General features: G+C 43.2%; 1 protein-coding gene across 4 annotated transcripts in view; it reads right to left on the reverse strand.

Moving 5' to 3' along the window:
• LOC132834312 (AP-3 complex subunit sigma-2) overlaps nucleotides 1-23,224 on the reverse strand; it is a 98,483-nt gene that overhangs the window by 59,408 nt on the left and 15,851 nt on the right. For 2 of the 4 annotated variants that reach the window (XM_060853058.1, XM_060853057.1), the window contains exons 1-3: nucleotides 9,335-9,441; nucleotides 8,297-8,388; nucleotides 1,892-2,003 (exon numbers count right to left, since the gene is read on the reverse strand). In XM_060853058.1, coding sequence (XP_060709041.1) covers nucleotides 1,892-2,003; nucleotides 8,297-8,388; nucleotides 9,335-9,403 — 273 coding nt within the window. In that variant the 5' untranslated portion in view covers nucleotides 9,404-9,441. Of the gene's footprint in view, nucleotides 1-1,891; nucleotides 2,004-8,296; nucleotides 8,389-9,334; nucleotides 9,442-20,236; nucleotides 22,649-23,224 lie in introns of those variants that run through there. The other 2 variants (XM_060853060.1, XM_060853059.1) reach the window with 2 other exon arrangements.

Raw genomic sequence — 23,224 nt, forward strand, 5'->3', positions numbered from 1 at the left:
ATCATCCTCCACCACTTCTGCCACCTACAAATGGACCCCACCACCAGAGGTATATCTCCCTCCCCAGTCTTATCAGTGTTCCGGAGAGACCATTCCCTCTGCAGTTCCCTTATCAGATCCACGCCCTCCCACCAGCCCACACCCCACTCCTGGCACCTTCCCCTGCCACCACAGGAAGTGCAAAACCTGAGCCCACAGCACCCCCCTTCACCTCCGTCCAAGGCCCTGAAGGATCCTTCCATATCTGTCAGAAATTTACCTGTACCTCCACACGTCATCTACTGTATCTGTTATACCCAATGTGGTCTCTTCTACATTGGGGAGACAGGACGCCTGCTTGGAATTCTGGGACAGCCGCACCAACCAACCCTAACGCCTTGTTGTTGAACACTTCACTCCCTCCTCCTACTCCATCAAGGACATGCAGGTCCTGGGCCTCCTCCATCGCCAAACCCTTACCACCCAACGTCTGGAGGAAGCACACCTCATATTCCGCTGTAGGTCCCTGCAACTACACGGGATCAATGTGGATTTCACCAGTTTCTTCATTTCCCTCCCCCCACATTATCCTAGTCCCAAGCCTCCAATTCGACAATGCCCTCCGGACCTATCCATCACCTTACTCATCGATGCACTCCACCCTCCTCTCTGACCTATCACCTTCTCCTCCACCTCCATTAGCTATCGCAGTCTCAGCTACCTACCGCCCAAATCCCTCCCATTTATCTCGCAGCTCCCTTGGCCCAAAAGCCTCATTCTTGATGAAGGACTTATGTCCGAAACATCAATTCTCTTGCTCCTCAGATGCTGCCTGACCTACTGTGCCTTTCCAGCACCACACTCTCAACTCCCATACTATTGCCTTTATCTCAGTGAACTGTAAAGGTGACTCTGATTGACAGCTTCAGAAAGTCAACCATTATTTGTGGCTGTCAAACAAGCAATCATGAAAACCATTTAAGTAATCTTGCCGGTTTTGTTGTTTTCTTTGTATTTATCCCATAACTGTATTTGTCTTTTCTGTGACTGCGATTGAAAACAAAAGTTTTTAGGTTTATAGCCAAGAACAATTAGATTACTTTGTTGTTTAATTTTACTCTGCAAAAGTTATGGCATTATTAATAAATTGCTAAATTTTCTGTTTAAGGTATAAACTGGAATTGATTATTCAAAAAGTCTGGTTAGGAACCATGCGAGTTGATTTTGAGGATCTTTTGAAGGTTTTAAATCTTACTGTGTTACAAATAGAGGTAGGAAGGCTGATTAGATACAGCTGTCTAAATTAATGTTGTAACAACACTCTCCCCAACAAACTCTCCAATGACAGAAACAGCACCAGGTTAGATTCGAAGTAACACTTCGTCTACACCCTCCTCATGAAACATTTCCAGGACAGGTACTGCACAGGATAGATAGAGTCAAGCCCCTTCTACTCTTTTAAACTCAACTCTCTCTACTCTATTAAATTGAAACTAAAGCTCCCCCTACAGTTTTAAAATGAAACTAAAGCTCCCTCACTATCCCCATCATACATTCCTAGAACAGGTACAACATGGAGTTAGATATAGAGGCAAGCTTCAACAATAGCATCCCCATCAAATACTTACATGACAGTTACAGCCTTGGGATTAAATACAGAAGTCAATCTAAAAGACTTTACAAAAACATCAATAAAATGCACATGAACCTTTAAAACTCGATTGCCTCATGATTAGAAAGGGCATCTGGGTGTCTTTGGGTCAGCGTGGACAAGCTGAGTCAAATGGCTCCCTTCTGTACTGCATCATTTCTGTAGTTTCTTTGAAAGCATTTATCTGGCTCTCCTGCTGAGATTTTTTTGTCAACCCAATCGGACTGAGTTATACTAGGAAAACGGCATCATCTTACAAACCTGTATCAAATCCAGAATTCCCAATTCACTCTCAGACGAGTCAACACAGAACAGGAAGTAGAGAGTAGCATAGTGTCGATATATCAGCTTGTAGTCAGACCCACCGATCAAACTGGAACAAATCAAAACCAATATGAACAGTCAAAAAGGAGCAGGTAGATTCTTGAGTTGGCCAATAACAGTGTGAACAGGGACATGTTTCCCATTCAGTAGCATCTCATGCAACTGATTGGAATATCTCCAAGTCTGTTCTCAAATTGGCTGTTGGGTTTCTGCATGAAAGAGATGTGGACAACTGAGATTTATGTGTTAAACTACAAAGCAAGCTACACCATTCTGTGATGGGATATGCATGACGAATCATCAAACTATCCCTGTCTTTCTTTATACCTTTAAATTGAAGTCTTACAAAAAGGAAGATAATATTCAACTGAACTTAACCACTGAATTTTTTTATTTTTTTTCCACAAATACTGCTAGTGAGGTCAACATTTGTTGTCCTTCAACTCACATCTCATAGGACACTTCAGAATCGACCATGTTGCTGTGGATCTTAAGTCACATGTAGGGCAGACTAAGTAAGAATGGCAGATTTCCTCCCCTAGAGGACATTAGTGAATCAGAAACATTTTTACAATAAACATAATGAATATGATAGTCACTATTACCAAAACTAGTTTTATATCGCAGATTTGTTCACTGAATTAATATTCCATCAGCTGGCAGGATCAAGGATGTCTCAGAGAGAGTGCAGAATGTTCTCAATGGGGACAGGGACAAGCAGAAGGTCATCGTACACATTGGAACCAATGGCACAGGAAGGGAAAGGGATGAGATTCTGAAGGGAAAAGATTGAAAGTCAGGCAGGAATTTAAAAAGAAGGTCCTCGAGGGTAGTAATATCTAGATTACCCCCGGTGCTTCGAGCTAGTGAGGGTAGGAATAGGAGGATAGAGCAAATGAAAGTGTGGCTAAGGAGCTGGTGTATGGGAGAAGGGTTCACATTTTTGGATCATTGGAATCTCTTCTGGGGTAGACGTGATCTGTACAAGAAGGACGGATTGCACCTAAATTGGAAGGGGATTAATATACAGGCAGAAAGATTTGCTACAGTTGTTCAGAAGGATTTAAACTAGTAAGGTGGGGGAGTAGGACCCAGGGGATAATGAGGAATGAGATCAATCTGAGACTGCTGCGGTTGGGAAAAGGAGCGAGTCAAACAGTCAGGGCAGGCAGGGACAAAGCAGAGAACAAGGTAGGACTGATAAATTAAACTACATTTACTTCAATGCAAGGGGCCTAATGGGGAAGACAGATGAACTCAGGGTATGGTTAGGAACATGGGACTGGGATATCATAGCAATTACGGAAACATGGCTCAGGGATGGGCAGGACTGGCAGCTTAATGTTCCAGGAAATAAATGCTACAGGAAGGATAGAAAAAGAGGCAAGAGAGGAGGGGGAGTGGCGTTTTTGATAAGGGATAGCACCACAGCTGTATGAGGGAGGATATTCCCTGACATACACCCAGGAGAGTTATTTGAGTGGAATTGAAGAATAAGAAAGGGATGATCACCTTATTGGGATTGTATTATAGACCCCCCTCATTGCCAGCGGAAAATTGAGAAACAAATTTGTAAGGCAATCTCAGTTATCTATAAGAATAATGGATGGTTATGGTAGGAGATTTTAACTTTCCAAACATAGACTGGGACTGCCATAGTGTTAAGGATTTAAATGGAGAGGAATTTGTTAAGTGTGTACAAAAAATTTTCTGATTCACTCTGTGGATGTACCAACTTGAGAAGATGTAACACTTGACCTAATCTTGGGAAATAAGTCGAGTGTGCAGTGCTGGAAAAGAACAGCAGGTTAGGCAGCATCCGAGGAGCAGGAGAATCGACATTTCGGGCAAAAATCCTTCATCAGGAAAATAAGACAGGGCAAGTGATTGAGGTGTCATTGGGGGAGGACTTTAGGGCCAGTGACCAAATAGAGATGGAAAAGGACTGATCAGAGCTAAAAGTTGAAGTTCTAAACTGGAGTTCTAAATTGCTGCTAATTTTGATGGTACTAGGCAAGAACTTTCAAAAGCTGATTGGGGCAGCTGTTTGCAGATAAAGGATTGCCTGGAAAAGGGGAAGCCTTCAGAAATAAGATAACAAGAGTGCAGAGACAGTGTATTCCTGTTAGGGTGAAAGGAAAGGCTGGAAGGTGTAGGGAATGCTGGATGACTACAGAAATTTAGGGTTTGGTTAAGAAAAAGAAGGAAGCATATATCAGACAGGATAGACTGAGTGAATCCTGACCTGCAGTACTTTTCAAGCACCACACTCTTGGCCCCTCTAAGATCAACAAGGTGGCCTTTGTGTGGAGCCGCAGGAAACAGGGCAGATGCTAAATGAGTATTTTGCATCAGTGTTTACTGTGGAAAAGGACATGGAAGACATGGAATGCAGGGAAATAGATGGTGACATCTTCAAAAATGTCCATATTACAGAAGAGGAAGTGCTGGATGTCTTGCAAAGCATAAAGGTGGATAAATCGCCAGGACCTGATCAGTGTACCCGAGAACTCTGTGGGAAGCTAGGGAAGTGATTGTTGGGCCCCTTGCTGAGATATTTGTCACAGGTGAGGTGCCGGAAGACTGGAGGCTGGCAAACGTGGTGCCACTGTTTAAGAAAGGTGGTAAGGACAAGCCAGGGAACTATAGACCAGTGAGCCTGACCTCGGTGGTGGGCAAGTTGTAGGAGGGAATCCTGAGAGATAGGATGTACATGTATTTGGAAAGGCAAGGACTGATTAGGGATAGTCAACATGGTTTATGCGTGGGAAATCATGTCTCACAATGTTGATTGAGTTTTTGGAAGAAGTAACAAAGAGGACTGATGAGGCCAGAGCGGTGGATGTGATCTTCAGCGGTGGATTTCAGTAAGGCATTCAACAAGGTTCCCCATGGGAGACTGGTGAGCAAGGTTAGATCTCATGGAATACAGGGAGAACTAGCCATTTAGGTACAGAACTGGCTCAAAGATAGAAGGTAGAAGAGGTTGGTGATGGAGGGTTGCTTTTCAGACTGGAGGCCTGTGACCAGTGGAGTGCCAAAAGGATTGATACTGGGTCTACTACTTTTCATCATTTATATAAATCATTTGGATGTGAACATAAGAGGTACAGTTAGTAAGTTTGCAGATGACATCAAAACTGGAGGTGTAGTGGACAGCGAAGAAGGTTACCTCAGTTTAAAATGTGATCTTGATCAGATGGCCCAAGCGCTGAGGACTGGCAGATGGAGTTTAATTTAGATAAATGCGAGGTGCTGCATTTTGGGAAAGCAAGTCAGAGCAGGAGTTATACATTGAATGTAAGTTCCCAGGGAGTATTGCTGAACAAAGAGACCAAAGACTGCATGTAGTAGGGATATTCCAGGTAACTACAGACCAGTGAGCCTGACGTCGGTGGTGGGGAATTGGCTGGAGAAGGTACTGAGGGATAGGATTTATTTATATTTAGAAAATAATGGGCTTATCAGTGATAGGCAACATGGTTTTGTGCGGGGAGATCATGCCTTACCAACTTAATAGAGTTCTTCGAGAAAGTGACCAAGTTGATAGATGAAGGAAGGGCTGTTGATGTCATATACGTGGACTTTAGTAAGTCATTTGATAAGGTTCTCTATGGTAGACTAATTGAGAAAGTGAAGTCACATGGTGTGCAGGGTGTTCTAGCTAGGTGGATAAAGAACTGGTTGAGCAACAGGAGACAGAGAGTAGTAGATCAAGGGAGTTTCTCGAAATGGAGAAAGGTCACCAGTGATGTTCCACAGGGGTCAGTGTTGGGGCCACTGTTTTTTGTAATATACATAAATGATCTGGAAGAGGGCACTGTTGGTATGATCAGCAAGTTTGCAGATGACACAAAGATTGGTGGAGTAGCAGAAAGCATAAGGGACTGTCAGAGAATACAGGAGGATTTAGATAGACTGGAGAGTTGGGCGTAAAGGTGGCAGATGGTTTTCAATCCAGACAACTGTGAGGTGATGCATTTAGGCAAGACTAATTCTCGAGCGAATTATATAATGAACAGAAGAGCCTTGTGAAAAGTTGATGGGCAGAGAGATCTGGGAGTGCAGGTCCATTGTACCCTGGAGGTGGCTGCACAGGTGGATAGAGTGGTCAAGAAGGTATATGGTATGCTTGCCTTCATTGGACAGGGTATTGAGTATAAGAGTTGGCAAGTCACGTTAAAATTGTACAAGACATTGGTTCGGCTGCGTTTAGAATACTGTGTACAGTTCTGGTCGCCCCATTACCAAAAGGATGTGGATGCTTTGGAGAGCATACAGAGAAGGTTTACGAGGACATTGTCTGGTATGGAAGGTGCTAGCTACGAAGAAAGGTTGAGTAGGCTAGGTTTATTTTCATTAGAAAAAAGGAGATTATGGGGGGACCTGATTGAGGTTTACAAAATCATGAAGAGTACAGACAGGGTGGATAGAGACAAGCTTTTTCCCAGGGTGAAGGATTCAATAACGAGAGGTCACACTTTCAAGGTGAGGGGTGAAAAGTTTAAGGGGGATACACACGGCAAGTACTTCACACAGAGGATAGTGGGCGTTTGGAATGTGTTGCCAGCAGAGGGGGTAGAGGCAGGCATGGTAGATTCATTTAAGATGCGTTTGGATAAATGCATGAGTAGGTGGGGAGTAGAGGGATACAGATGCTTAGGAATTGACCAACAGGTTTAGACATTACATTTTGATCGGCTCAGGCTTGGAGGGCCGAAAGTAAAAAATGAGGTCTGCAGATGCTGGAGATCACAGCTGAAAATGTGTTGCTGGTTAAAGCACAGCAGGTTAGGCAGCATCCACGGAATAGGAAATTCGTTGTTTCGGGCATAAGCCCTTCATCAGGAATGAGGAGAGTGTGCCAAGCAGGCTAAGTTAAAAGGTAGGGAGGAGGGACTTGGGGGAGGGGCGATGGAGATGTGATAGGTGGAAGGAGGTCAAGGTGAGGGTGATAGGCCGGAGTGGGGTGGGGGCGGAGAGGTCAGGAAGAAGATTGCAGGTAGGAGGGCGGTGCTGAGTTCGAGGGAACCAACTGAGACAAGGTGGGGGGAGGGGAAATGAGGAAACTGGAGAAATCTGAATTCATTCCTTGTGGTTGGAGGGCTCCCAGGCGGAAGATGAGGCGCTCCTCCTCCAGCCGTCGTGTTGTTATGTTCTGCCGGTGGAGGAGTCCAAGGACCTGCATGTCCTCGGTGGAGTGGGAGGGAGAGTTAAAGTGTTGAGCCACAGGGTGGTTGGATTGGTTGGTCTCCCAGAGGTGTTCTCTGAAGCGTTCCGCAAGTAGGCGGCCTGTCTCCCCAATATAGAGGAGGCTACATCGGGTGCAGCCAACCAACCCAACCACCCCGTGGCTCAACACTTTAACTCTCCCTCCCACTCCACCGAGGACATGCAGGTCCTTGGACTCCTCCACCGGCAGAACATAACAACATGACGGCGGGAGGAGGAGCGCCTCATCTTCCGCCTGGGAACCCTCCAACCACAAGGAATGAACTCAGATTTCTCCAGTTTCCTCATTTCCCCTCCCCACACCTTGTCTCAGTCGTTTCCCTCAACTCAGCACCGCCCTCTTAACCTGCAATCTTCTTCCTGACCTCTCCGCCCCCACCCCACTCCGGCCTATCACCCTCACCTTGACCTCCTTCCACCTATCACATCTCCATCGCCCCTCCCCCAAGTCCCTCCTCCCTACCTTTTATCTTAGCCTGCTTGGCACACTCTCCTCATTCCTGATGAAGGGCTTATGCCCGAAACGTCGAATTTCCTATTCCGTGTATGCTGCCTAACCTGCTGTGCTTTAACCAGCAACACATTTTCAGTTGGAGGGCCAAAGGGCCTGTTCCTGGGCTGTAAATTTTCTTTGTTCTTTCTTATAATACAATTTGCTAGCAAATCATCAAGATTCTCTCCAGATAGGATTTGATAATTTTACAGTATAAAAGGATTAGTGAATTCAACACTGTCTGGGAGCTAAATTAACATGTTCTGTTCAAAATTTGCACGACTGTTAACTAAATTGTTTATATTAATTCAGCTTCATGATCATCACAATTAGAAATATCAAGATAACAATGTGGAAGTGACTCACTTATTCTTACTCATTTTATTAATCAATCCTCAACACAAACTCTTAAAAGAGCCCTAATCTCATAAACACTAATTTTTTCATATCTTGAAAACCCAAATGAACCAACTCCACTCCTCCTTCTTCCCCTACCATGTTTACCACAGCCCCAAACATTTGTAACATAGTGTGCATGTGGTGCCCCACCTATAGGAGCTGAGCAGTAAAAATCCCAACCACCACTTGGGAGTTTCTTCAATAATCAACCCACTCACCTGCCACCTTCCAAAAAGTTGCAGACATTTTCATCTCTCCTGGAGACTAGATGGAATGTCTCTCGGATGATCTGCTGTTGCATGTCCTCTGACTGAAGTTTCAAAACAAACATATAAACTTTGAGAACTACTGAAGCTGTTGCTGTGACACTGGTGGTGCTCAAAGAAACAAGCACAGCACCAATCAACATTACAACTGAACAGCATGTGTAGTCTTCAGGCAAAAATGGAAAGACAAGCACATGCAGATCTACTAGAAATAAACAGAATATACACTCTGCAATCTTTCGGAACAAGATCCACATTATTAGGGATACAATTACATCAATCATTGTGAATTTGTTCTCAAATTATTTCATTATGAGTCCCAGATATAGAGAGCCAGAAGTACACCAACACCAATCGGGTAGGAATGAAAGCATTCAGTTTAGGATTTCCAATTAATAAACATAATCATACAATTTAAGGACAGCAATTGGGAACAAAGGTGACGGACAGAAAAAAAACCTAAATACTGAAAATGGACAAGGAATGGCAAAATCATATTTGACTTTGTTGATTTTTATAAGTAAAAACTGAAAGAGTCATTTAAAAGTGTTTCCTAAAGTACAACAAAATTGACTTCATAAAAATTGAAATGAGATGGAAGAGGTAAGGTCAGGAAACAGGACACAATGGTGACAGGTTAAGTTTAATTGTGGAGGAATTGCACACTGGGGTCGCCCAGGGCTCAGTGTTGAGACCCCTACCCTTCCGCATGTTTATTAATGGATGTAACCTAGCCACAGAGACATTAACGATAGTTTTAGGATGAGAAATGTTAATAAACACTGAGGAGTGCGGCGGGCTGGGTAATGGTGTAAAGTGGTGCTTGTGAGGAGGTGGGTTTTGGAAAGGAGTCTCTCTGGACCATGGCGGACGGTAAAGACCAGGAGCTGGAGCGGGACGGTCATGGATTTTACATCTTTGACACAAAACCGTTTTTAAATGAAATATTCGCCCAAAGTGGGTGGACAAGTCCCAGGCTCGGGTACTCACGAAGCGTTCATAAAAACGGCTGAGCCGCGGCTTCCCATGATTATTAAAGATCAGAATCGCCTTGATCATTCTGCCATTCACTGGTGCTACACCACTTCCGGTCCCCCGCCTCCCGGCGCAACGCCTCTTCCGGTCCCCCACTGCAGCGCCTTGAAGTGCTGGGCCCTCACTGTCTTGTTAGGCAGAGGTTCAGGATTGCGGCACTGAGGGAATGGCGAAACATTTCCAAGTCAGGATGGTGAGTGACATGGCGGGAACTAGCAGGGGATGCTGTCCCCATGTCCTTCGAGATGGAGGTGGTTGTGCGTTTAAGAAGGTGCTGTTTGAGCATCGTTGGTGAATTACTGCAGTGCGTCTTGTTGATGGTACACAGTGCTGCTATTGAGTGTTGATGGTGGAAGGAGTGGATGTGGTGCCAATAGAGTGGGCTGCTTTGTCCTGGATGGTGTCAAGCTTGTTGGGTGTTCTTGGAGCTGCACCCATTCAAGAAGTGGAGATTATTCCATCACACTCCTGACCTGTAAATGGTGGACAGGCTTTGGGGAGTCAGGTGAGTTACTTACTGCAGCAGTCTGCACTTCTGACTTGCTCTTGTAGCCACAGTGTTTAAATGACTAGCTCCGTTCAATTTCTGGTCAGTGGCAACCTCTAGGATGTTGACTGGTGGATTCTTAGGGGGCCTATAAACTACTCCCCCACAAATGACCCGTTAAACTTTCTATCTCTTATCTCTATCCAAAAAATATCATGCTGGGTCTACTGTTTTTTGTCATTTATAAATGAATATGTGAGTATAGGAGGAATAGAATGTAGGAACAAAAGAGAAATACAACACAGAAGCAGGACTTTTGGTCCTCTAAGCCTGTGCTGATCATCATGCCCTAGCTAAACTGAAAAACAAACCTGACTTTATGTGGTCCATATTCCTCCATTCCCTCCCTATTCATGTAACCATCCAGATGTCTCTTAAATGTTGACAAGTGCCTGCTTCCAATACCTCTTCTGGCAGTGCATTACAGTCTCCTACCACTCTCTATGAGATAAACTTCCACCACATATTTACCTTCAACTTTCCCCCTCTCACCTTAAACCTCTGACCTCTTGTAATTGAAATTTCAATACTGGGGAAAAAAAACCTCTGACTATCCATCCTATCTATGCCTCTCATTATTCTGTGGATCTCTAGCCGGTCTCCTCTCGGCTACTATCTTTCCAGTGAAGACAATTCTAATCATTTTTAATCTTTCCTCATAGCCAATGCCCTGAGCCGAGGTAACATCCCAGTGAGACTTCTCTCCAAAGCTTCCACATCCTTCTGGTAGTATGGTGACCAAAACTGCACATGGTACTCCAAATGTGGCCTAACAAGGGTTTTATATAGCTATGCTGAAAATGTGTTGCTGGTTAAAGCACAGCAGGTTAGGCAGCATCCAAGGAATAGGAAATTCGACGTTTCGGGCATAAGCCCTTCATCAGGAATGCCCCTCCCCCAAGTCCCTCCTCCCTACCTTTTATCTTAGCCTGCTTGGCACACTCTCCTCAAAAATTCCACCTATCACATCTCCATCACCCCTCCCCCAAGTCCCTCCTCCCTACCATTTATCTTAGCCTCCTTGCACACTCTCCTCAAAAAAGACAACCTCATCACCTCAGGGGATCTCCCATCCACCGCCTCCAACCTCATAGTCCCACAACCCCGCACCGCCCGTTTCTACCTCCTGCCCAAAATCCACAAACCTGACTGCCCCTGCCTACCTATTGTCTCAGCCTGCTCCTACCCCACCGAACTCATCTCCGCATACCTCGGCACGGTTCTGTCCCCTTTAGTCCAAGAACTCTCCACCTACGTTCGGGACACCACCCACGCCCTCCACCTCCTACAGGATTTTCGCTTCCCCGGTCCCCAACGCCTTATTTTCACGATGGACATCCAGTCCCTGTACACCTCCATCCCCCATCACGAAGGACTCAAAGCCCTCCGCTTCTTCCTTTCCCGCTGCACCAACCAGTACCCTTCCACTGACCCCCTCCTTCGACTGACTGAACTGGTCCTCACCCTGAATAACTTCTCTTTTCAATCCTCCCACTTCCTCCAAACTAAAGGAGTTGCCATGGGCACCCGCATGGGCCCCAGCTATGCCTGTCTCTTCGTAGGATATGTGGAACAGTCCATCTTCCGCAACTACACTGGCACCACCCCCCACCTTTTCCTCCGCTACATCGATGATTGTATCGGCGCTGCCTCGTGCTCCCACGAGGAGGTTGAACAGTTCATCAACTTTACTAACACCTTCCATCCCGACCTGAAATTCACCTGGACTGTCTCAGACTCCTCCCTCCCCTTCCTTTCCATTTCTGTCTCGGGCGACCGACTCAACACAGACATCTACTATAAACTGACTGACTCCCACAGCTACCTGGACTACACCTCCTCCCACCCTGCCCCCTGTAAAAACGCCATCCCATATTCCCAATTCCTTCGTCTCCACCGCATCTGCTCCCAGGAGGACCAGTTCCAATACCGTACAGCCCAGATGGCCTCCTTCAAGGACCGCAGATTCCCCCCAGACGTGATCGACGATGCCCTCCACTGCATCTCCTCCACTTCCCGCTCCTCCGCCCTTGAGCCCCGCTCCTCCAACCGCCAGCAAGACAGAACCCCACTGGTTCTCACCTACCACCCCACCAACCTCCGTATACAACGTATCATCCGCCGTCATTTTCGGCACCTCCAAACCGACCCCACCACCAGGGATATATTTCCCTCCCCTCCCCTATCAGCGTTCCGCAAAGACCACTCCCTTCGTGACTCCCTCGTCAGGTCCACACCCCCCACCAACCCAACCTCCACTCCCGGCACCTTCCCCTGCAACCGCAGGAAATGTAAAACTTGCGCCCACACCTCCTCCCTCACTTCCCTCCAAGGCCCCAAGGGATCCTTCCATATCCGCCACAAGTTCACCTGTACCTCCACACACATCGTCTATTGCATCCGCTGCACCCGATGTGGCCTCCTCTATATTGGGGAGACGGGCTGCTTACTTGCGGAACGCTTCAGAGAACACCTCTGGGATGCCCGGACCAACCAACCCAACCACCCCGTGGCTCAACACTTTAACTCTCCCTCCCACTCCACCGAGGACATGCAGGTCCTTGGACTCCTCCACTGGCAGAACATAACAACACTACGGCTGGAGGAGGAGCGCCTCATCTTCCGCCTGGGAACCCTCCAACCACAAGGAATGAACTCAGATTTCTCCAGTTTCCTCATTCCCCCCCCCCACCGCCCACCTTGTCTCAGTCGGTTCCCTCAACTCAGCACCGCCCTCCTAACCTGCAATCTTCTTCCTGACCTCTCCGCCTCACCCCACTCCAGCCTATCACCCTCACCTTGACCTCCTTCCACCTATCACATCTCCATCGCCCCTCCCCCAAGTCCCTCCTCCCTACCTTTTATCTTAGCCTGCTTGGCACACTCTCCTCAAAAAGATTCCTGATGAAGGGCTTATGCCCGAAACGTCGAATTTCTTATTCCTTGGATGCTGCCTAACCTGCTGTGCTTTAACCAGCAACACATTTTCAGCTGTGATCCTCAGCATCTGCAGACCTCGTTTTTTTACCCTTTTTATATAGCTATAACATGTCTTATGAAGATGTAGGTGTACTATACCTTTAAAAGAGTTAAAAGCTAGCAGAACTACCAGTCAGCAAGGGTTCTGAACAAGATATAATGTTACATGTACTTCAGTAGCTCGGGTAGCTGGTTGCCAGGAAATGACAAAACAGATTTGAATCAGGCCAAACAATTTTAAATTATACCTCAACAAAACCAAACTCCAATCAAATTTGAATTTACTATATTGACAATCTTAAAAGCCAATGACACAATCTGATGCTTTGGGGGTATAAGACTGGAGAAAATTGAACAGTTGGCAGGAGAACCGTAAAGCCACCAGCATCTGCAGACTGCCAGAGAATAGCTCTCTTCAGGGTGCCTTTATTGATCAGTGAAGCAGAAATCCCTAAGAAGAAAATTCGACATCTGGCTGGTTCTTGAAAAGTTGAATTTTGGTGAATCTTAATCAGGGGTTTTATTGGACTAGTATTATAGAAGGGAAAGTGAAAGATAGGTTAGAGGAAGGAGTTGTAAATAGTTGTTAGTTAATTATTCTGTTATATTTTAAGAAATAAATTTGTTACTTTATACTTCAACTAGTTCTTGGCCTCTCGAATTTTTGCAGATTACTGCATGGGATAAATCTTTTCTGTGTTGCTGGTTTAAATTAAGCAGGAGGGTTTACCATGTGTTATAACAGTTTGTGGGCTCGTTGTCGGGATTGGAACTGGTTTGAATAGATTTGGGGGTACGAAGATGATTATCAAATTTGCCAAGAAAGTTTAGAAGGAAAGAAAAAAGTCATACTTTTAGAATTAACAAATAAGTTAGATTTGGGCTTAACCAAGGACAAAAGTAAAGCTGAAATTGTAAGGGAGTTTCTCAAAACACTTAGGTGTATCAGAGAAACAGACAAGTGCTGTAGACGTAGCAAAACTTAAATTACAATTGAGGAAAATGGAGTTAGAAGATAAACAAAGGGGGAGAGAGAAAGGGAAAGAGAGAGAAAGTTCTTAGCTGAGCAAAGACAGAGAGAATTTGAACTTGAGAAATTGCAACTTAGTAAGCAAAGTCAAGTTAACAGGATGGAGAGTGTAGTCTCACAATCCAGGTCTTTTTCAATATATAATTTCAGTTACTTAACACTGTAAACATTGGCTATAAATTCTGCGTCTTACGATCTTATACTCCACAACCACTTGATGAAGAAGCAGCGCACCGAGAGCTAGGTTTCCAAATAAATCTGTTTTGACTATAACCTGGTGTTGTGTGACTTTTAAGGATGGAGATTAAAAGAGAAGGTAGTGATATAAACAAATATGTAAAAACTGCCACACTTTGATGAGAAATTTCATTTGAAAATTTGGCTAGGCAGACAGAGTAGTCCAAGGATTTATGGGTAATGCTAGTTCAGACTCAACTGGTCAGCAGAGCTAGTGAGGTATTTGCCATGCTGTCAGATGAGGTATAAAGAGATTATGAAGAGGCTAAACAGGCTATTTTAAGTGCTTATGAATTGGTATCAGAAGCCTATAGACAGCGGTTCAGAAACACAAAGAAGGAACCACGTTAGACTTGTGTTGAATTCGAAAGAATTAAAAAGTCATTTTGATCGATGGGTGTGTGCTTTAAAAATAGATAGGACATTTGCGGCTCTAAGAGAGTTTAAAAATGAACTTCCAGAGATGGTAAGAATTCATGTGGAGGAATAAAAAGTTCAGGAAGTAAGAAGGGCAGCAGAATTAGCAGATGAGCAAATGTTGGTGCATAGGACAAGCTCCTGGCCAGAATTTCATCCTGTGAGGGATAAAAGTTGGGAGAAAGGGGGATCCTATGGTATGGAACTAAGAGTAGAGAGCACTGGTAAGAATTTACCACAGGATAAAAAAGAAGCCCAAGAGGATGGACAGGAGTGGGACACCGAAAATTACAGTGCCAGTGATTTCAGAAGTGTGGTATCAGACCTTGAAGACCATGTTGAGAGCATAGTGTCAGGATTACCCAAATGATTGGGATAAAGGAATCCCATTCATGTAGTTTGCCATTAGAGATGCCCTAAACGAATCTACTCAGTTCACTCCCTTCGAGTTAATATTTGGTCATGAAGCGAGAGGCCCTTTGAAATTAAAGAAAAATTGACAGATTCAAAGTCAGAGATTTCACGTTTAGATTATATATCGGAGGTAAGGGAGAGACTAAATTGAGTAGGTGAGTTAGCTAAACAGTATCTAAAGAGGGCACAGTATAGAATGAAGCAGGTGGCAGATAAAAGTTCTGAGATTCGGACATTTTCCTGAGGGGATGATGTGTTAGTACTGTTACCATTAGTAGGAGATCCTTTCAAAACAAGGTTTAGTGGTCCCTATCAAATTGGAAAAAAAAGTTGAATCAAGTGAACCATCTAGTCAAGATGCCAGATCAAAAAAAAGGTATCAGGTACGTCATGTGAACATTTTGAAACTGTATTATACTAGAGAGAAAGAACCAGAAAAACAGGTGTTAGTTACTGCAGAGTGAAGAATCAAATCCAGATGATGTGGATTTTGATGTGCCTCAAAATAGATGAAAAAATGAAGAATGGATATCCCATTATCTCCATATGAGGAGTGGGATAGCTTAGTAAGCTCTCTGTCTCAAGAGCATAGAATGCAGTTGAAAGATTTGTTATAGCAGTATAAGGACATATGTAAAATCAGATGGGGAGGACTAATGTTATTGTACATGAAGCAGATGTAGGGAATACTGCTCCAATAAAGCAACATCCCTATCGGCTTAATCCTTTCAAAGCCAGGCAGGTCCAGGTGGAGGTGGAGGCCATGCTCAACGAGGACATTGTTGAACCAAACCAGAACGAGTGGAGTTCATTGATCGTCTTAGTTCCCAAACTGGACCGGACTCAACGATTCTGCGTGGATTGTCGGAAGGTCAACGCATTATAAAATTGGACTTCTATATAATTCCTAAATTGGAGGACTGTATTGAGAAAGTCAGTCAAGCTAGTTACCTCAGCAAATTGGACTTAATGCGTGGTTACTGGTAGGTACCTTTATCAGAGACAGCCAAATGGCCTATATCAGTTTAAAGCGATGCTCTTTGGAATGAAGAACGCACCTGCCCCATTCCAAAGACTCATGAACAGAATTGTGGCTGGATTAACAGACTGCGCATGAATGATGTTGTGATCTTTAGCAGGTCCTGGAGAGATCACATGGTACTGTTGGCAAAGCTCTTTGAACGACTACGAGAAGCAAAACTGGTGATAAACTTAAATAAAACTGAATTCGTGAAAGCAGGGATAACATTCTTAGGACATAACATCGGTCATGGAAGGTTGACCCTACAGAACACAAAGACGAAGGCCAATGAGGAATTTCCATGACCAACCTCGAAGAAAGAGGTGCTTCGATTCTGGACTCAGTGGATTTTATCGGAAGTTTGTTCCAAACTTCAGCGGTGTAGTGGCACCGATAACCAATTTGCTGAAGAACACCACAAAGTTTCAGTGGACAGAACATTGCCAGGAGACATTCAACCATTTGAAATCAATATTAACCTCCAAACCAGTTTTAGCTACACCAAACTTTTCAAAACTTTTAAAATCACCATCGAAGCTCCAACTCTTATGTCACTAGCTATATTCCTACCAAAAGATGAGAATGGGCTTGAACTGCCAGGTGGTTACTTTTTGAAGAAGATCAACATCCACCAGAGGAAATACTCCACAATCAAAAAAGAACTCGTGAGTTTGGTACTGGCCTTACAACATTGTTCGTGACACACACATTAAAATGTGTCGGAGACTGTTGTGTACACGGATCATAATCCGCTTACATTCTTGGAATGCTTTGAAGATATGAATATGAGACTATTTCGTTGGAGTCTTATGTTACAGACTTTTAATGTAAAAGTCATACATGTTGCTGGTCATAAGAATGTAATCACAGATGCGTCATCGTGGATTTAACTGATAAAGTTTAGATGAGATTTGTATTTATTTAATGTTATGTTATTTTAAATGTACGTGTATATAGGAAGACGTTAAGGTGGCCTTCTATTAAAATAATCTGTATGTTAGGGTAAAGTGTTTTTAAAAAAAAAGAAGAAAAATGAAGCCATCTTTTCATTATGATGGTTCATTTTTTCTTAAGGGGGGGGTGTTATGAAGATGTGGGTGTAATGTATCTGTGAGAGTTAAGAGAGCTAGTAGAACTTCTTGACAGCATCAAGTCTTCTGAACTTGTAACATGTGGTTCAGTAGCTAGGGTAGCTGGCTGCCAGGAAATGACAAAACAACAGATTCAAATTAAGCCAATCAGTGTAAATTATGTAGCAAAAAATACCAAACTCCAATTAAGTTTGAATTTAGTATACAGAGGAACCTCGATGATCCAAATGAGATGGGCGGGCACTATTTCGTTCAGATAATTGATTATTTGGTTAATTGATTTCCTCTGGGGCTAGGAGTTTTCAGTGAAGTCTGCTCCCCGTTCAGGAGACGAGACAGAAGCACATTGCACGTGAGACCCCACCCCACTGCCTGCCTGCCAACCCCAACCCTGCACCGCCACCAATCCCCCACCCACCATCCACCCCCCCCGCCAGCCCCAACACCAGATTCCCAACCCTGCCCTCCCATCCATCCCCACCCACCTTCTGACGCCTATCCACACCCCTGCCCATCCGACCTGCTCCCCCCGGGGCAGCCAGACGTACACTAACAGTAAGACTGCTGCTGCCATTGTGGGCTAAGTCTCCCCCAGTATTTTGATAGATTTCACCTCTGCTCTGTACAGAACAGTGTTGGAGAGATTATCAGGGGAAGGGTGTTTAGGGTATTCTCCTGTGTAGAACTCTAGGGAAAGTGTGGGGGGAGAGAGCGAGGGCAGGAGGTCAGTCATTTGGAGGTGGTGCCTGGGTTCATTTTTAATCACGTGATCAAGGTTGAAACAGCTCTTTGGCGTAATGTTTCTATCGGGACCTTGAGATCCCTTTTGGATAATCTGATATTCGGATAATTGATATTCGGATAGTCGAGGTTCCTCTGTATTGACAATCGTAAAAGCCAATGACACAATCCGATGCCTTTGGGGGGGGGGGGGGGGAATAAGACCAGGGAAAACCGAACAGTTGGGAGGAGAACTGCCAAGCCACCAGCATTTGCAGACGGCCCAAAGAATAGCTCTCTTCAAGGTACCTTTTATCGATCAGTGACCTGTAAATCAGATATCCCGAAGAAGAAAAGAAGACCAAGGAAGCAAAGATTCAACAGCTGGCTGGTTTTTGAAAAGTTGAATTTTGATAAATCTTAATCAGGGGTTTTATCGGACTAGTATTATAGAAGGGAATGCAAAAGATAGGTTATAGGAAGGAGTTGTAAATAGTTGTTATTAATTATTCTCTATTATACTTTAAGAAATAAAGTTGTTACTTTTTACTTGAACTAGTTCTTGGTCTCTCGGAGTTTCATAAGATTTATCCCATGCAGTAATCTCTGTTGCTGGTTTAAATTAAGCAGGAGGGTTTACCTGCATCACAACATGTGGTTTGCCAAGCCATGTATTACATGCCCTGGCTGATGAAGGCAAGCTTCCCAGAAGCCCTCATAATCACCTTGGCCCCCTATGTGCCACTTTGAACCTTCATGCCCAGATCTGGCTGTAGCTTAAGGGTTACAGGGCTAAGGTTCTGCCATTTATAGTATTCTTCAGGTGACACACTGGTGCACTATTTCCTCATCATTTCCCTACCATGAGGAAAAAGGCCATTCAATTCATCAAGTTTGAAACAACCCTTCAAACAGCATCCCACCCAGCTCCAGTTTCCATCTTATCCCCATAAGCCCATATTTACCATGGCTATCCACCTAACCTGCACATCTCTGGACATTACAGGGAAGTTTAGCACAGCCAATTCATCTAATAAGTAAATCCTTGAACTGTGGGAGGAAACAGAGCACCTGGAGGAAACCCACACAGACAGGAGAATGGGCAGACTCCATACAGACCGTTGCTTAAAACTGAATTGAACCCAGCTTCCTTACACTGAGGCAGCAGTGCTAACCAGAGTCACCATGCCACCCCAACTCCTCAATAACTTGTTTAGAGTCCTCTCTACTTTTCTGATGGTACAGTTCATAGATTGTTTTCTTTAATCTCCCTGGAATGTTAGCTTTGGAACTGAAGGTGCAGGGAGATAATTTCTAGTCACATGGACAGTGGCTAGTCCATTAAACTTGATTTTTCACAGGTTTTGTCTCAATGCACTGCATCTGCTTTCCAGAACGACACAATTTGTTCCAGGATCTTCTCGTGGAATCCAGAAGATACTGGGTATCTCATGACTAATCAAAGACTGTTTATTGATCTAATCTGAGACCCAGCCTCAGTAACATTGGTATTCACAACCTTTACAAGCACAGCATCTCCAGCATTACCAGGAATTGTATCTGTTCACTAGCAGTAGCATCGAATGTAATTCAACATCCATCCTGCTGAAGTGAAGTTTACCTTGTCTCTGGCTGACCTATGTGAAACAGTTACTTGGAATCTGGTAATGAGGGAAGCAAGCTTCCTAAGCAAAGAGTGATTGTTAGAAAACATAGTCCCTATTCAAACTTTCCAGTGCAGATTCTTTGCCACAAATCTCTTTGAAAAGGCTAATCTAAAGTAGTAAAGCTTGACACTGCAAAAAGAAACTGTTTCTTAAGAATAAGGCAAGTTGTTGAGATTAATTTTCATTAAGAGATTCTGACATTTGGTCTTATGCAATAGTACATGTATAATGAAGTCTCAATAATGTGCTGTGCATCAAGTGAGATCCAACTCACTGCAACCATTACAGCATCCCGTCAGTAACAGCTCTTCCATTACTTGCAACTCCCATAAAGCACCAAAAGACACATGGATTCCGGGTCAATTTTCTGAAGCATCATTAGAAGTGCAGCTGCAACAGAGATTCAGGAATTTCCAGAAACGGTACTCAATATCTCTCATTTAAGAAAAAAATTATGAAGTTTTCTTTAATCAAATTAGCAGTATTTCCCTAAACATTAAAAGAGTAAAAGTTGAAACACTAGCTTTATTAGCAGCAGTATACAAAAATGCACTCGAGATATTTTCAGTAACTTATATGTTGCTCATTTGAAATCACTAAAAATAATTATTCTCAACTATGATGCAATCATGTCAGGCGATCACCTCAATTTTCCACTTCTGATTGATAACAGATGGAAAATTTCACGTTCATCAGAAAATGAGTCAAGGCATCAATTAATACAGTTACACAACTTTAGCACAAAATTGATATGTTTTATTTGAAAAGCAGATATGGAAAATTTACACAGATACAAACCATAGCAGAGGATTGATTAAACATTGTCAAAAGCTTTTGGTATCAATCCTTTCGTTCCTGACCTGGTCAAATTTAAGCTTTACAGAAATCCATTTAAAACTAGTGTAAACTTTATCAACAGAATTTCTGTTGCCTTTAGTAGTAAAAGTAAAGAGAATTATTGAATGGTAACAGTGCTTCCTATTGTGTCCAAGCTGCAAGATTGATTCCGTTTCTCCAAGGCCCCACACCTTTTTGTCCCCTCTTGAGATAGTTTATTCTTACTATTCGGGCAATGCATTCCAGAGCCGAACTACTTTGCATGATTACATTTGTTGCTTCTTTTGTCATTTATTGTTTATGCCAATAGGAAAAGTTTCTCCCAAACTACCTGTATTCTGTTTACACCTCTTGTGATATTCACAAAGTTTTAATTGTCAGCAAGTTGTGCTAAGCTGGACCTGGAATTTGGCAATAGATCTCAGTAATGAAGCCGGGAGAAAATATTTTATTACATTGGTCAATAATCTTAGCTGCACACTTCAATCCCTCTGGTAATCACTGACCACAGTTTATACAGTGATAATACGCTGGAATTAAACAGCACACACAGTCAGAATTAGTCATCTGTGGCAGGTTTCAAATGCAGGTGCTTAAAAGGAATCCCAACTGGCACACAATTTGACCAGTCAATAAAAATTGATTCATTGTGTGGAGGTGCTTGTGTTGAACTGGATTGGACAAAGTCAGAAGTCACACTGACACCAGGTTATAGTCCAACAGGTGACTTTACCTGACAAAGCAGCAGCATTCCAAAAGCATGTGATTCCAAATAAGCTTGTTGGACTATAACTGATGATGATGACTTAAAGTCAAAGGTCACACAACATCAGGTTAGTTTCAACATTTTGTTTTCCTAAGAAGTGTATTTTATAGTCCTGTCTCTACTCTCCAAAGAAGGCATAAGTCCCTTCTCATACTTCAAGTACTAGAAATACACAGATGTAACCCTTGGTTCGCTCCTTCGAACATCATGAACAGACGGGCGGGTCAATTGTAAGCAGAATGTCAAATCATATCACTATCATACAGCGCATTGATATACCTGTCACTGAACCTTGTCAATCCTGCAATCAGTTCATAATGTATTTCGGTTTGAGACTTTGGAGGAGTTTTGTAGCTCAGTTGTGGATGAGTTGACTGGGACAATACATCCATCTGAGACAGGCTAAACAAAGGCACGCATGGGAATTTCTAGAAGCCTGGCATTCAAACTGGAATGGAAGCCCATTAACAAGTATATAGATTTGGACCCCATTTACCAACCTCTCCGAAACAGAACTGGGAATGATATCACCTACCACAACAAACAGAGACAGATAAATAGCAAGCGGGACAGAACACCAATGCTTCACTGGAGGTTCACTGATGATAGTACCTAGCATGGTGACGAAAGGCCTGCAAACAAATCCACCAGCTCAGCGAGCAAACTTACAATGTGATATTACTAACATTTTGTCGATAACTTAGACTTCATAGTAAAATAGTTTTGAGGCCAAAGGAAAAGGAAGAATAAAACAGTGTAAGAGGTCAATTAAGGTCTGACCATTCAGAGTAGGTTTACAGGAAGCATTTAAGAACATATTTGAATTTGTCAGTGAGAAATAAATTGAGATGCTCAGGGAGACAATGACAAAATGAGAATCAGGATTACTGCAGAGACTATGAATGTAATGACCTTTAGGGGGATCAACAATTGTTGAACCTCCAACCATTTTGATCGTTGCTCTGTATTCATTGTATGAATCAAGGATAACTATACAGATGGACGACATGCTGGATGGTTATTTGAGCACATCAAGCAAACAATTGCAGATACTGGATTAGAGTCAGAGGACATTTAGCTGGAATGTTTCACTCAGTAATCTAATCCAAGTAAAGACTGGCTTTGGATTATTCCTTCACCAAATGGTCCGAACACAATGTGGAGGTCCAATCATCCAACTTGAAGAAAGTACCTTGTTTGACACCCACTGGTGCTCCAAATCAGCCATGGCACTAAGGGAATCACAACGCAATATTGGTCCAAATAACATTACTTCAAGGATAGTGAAGAAAATGAAGGCATTTGTAGATATATCAGAATTATCCTCTGCAATCCTCTAGTTAATGTTGTAATGCTTAACAAGACATCATGGTTATTGAAGTTTAATTTGTTTTGGTTTTATTGTCAGTAAAGCTTTGCTCCAAATTTCAAAATCAAAAGTCGAATGAAAAATAGCTTGATTTGTGACCTCTTATCCTGTTCAATAATTTCCAGAATTGCTGCCATTTGTTGGTTTTGTTGATGTTAAGGAATCTCAATCATCCTGGAAGAAAAAGAGATTAAATGAATATACTGAATGAACAGATCATTTGTCAAAAAAAATGGAAAGAGAAAATATTGAAAACAGAGGGTTAGTTCAGCAAAAATCAGGCTTATATTCAGCCTTCAGGTGAACTGGAAAGGACATGCTCAAAGGGAAACGACATACAGGCTAAGAATCAGAACTATGTCTCTGAAAAGAGAATCTATCTATCTATGGACTGGATTCTGAAATGTTCAGATTTGAAGCAAACATTTTCACTGATCACAAGATAGGTTCAGTTTAGAAATTGCTCTTGGGTAGTGACACCGGGATCAGATCAGCTGCCTGTTACCCGTAGCACTGGATATGTAATTTTATCCATTAAATAGCACAAGCCGTATATCACAGCCAGCACTGTTCTGCACCATTGCTGGAGTGAAATACTCCCTCAAATGTCCAAACAAGAATCATATTTATAATCAATCTGAATTTTAAAGATTGCCTACAATTGCTTTGAAACACATTTTTACAAACTATCACAATTTCCAACATTATGATTAAGCTAGCTACTGAAGCCAACTTCTAACCTTAGTTTAT

The sequence above is a fragment of the Hemiscyllium ocellatum genome, chromosome 39 (genome assembly GCF_020745735.1).
Source record: "Hemiscyllium ocellatum isolate sHemOce1 chromosome 39, sHemOce1.pat.X.cur, whole genome shotgun sequence".
NCBI classification, from domain to species: Eukaryota; Metazoa; Chordata; class Chondrichthyes; order Orectolobiformes; family Hemiscylliidae; genus Hemiscyllium; species Hemiscyllium ocellatum.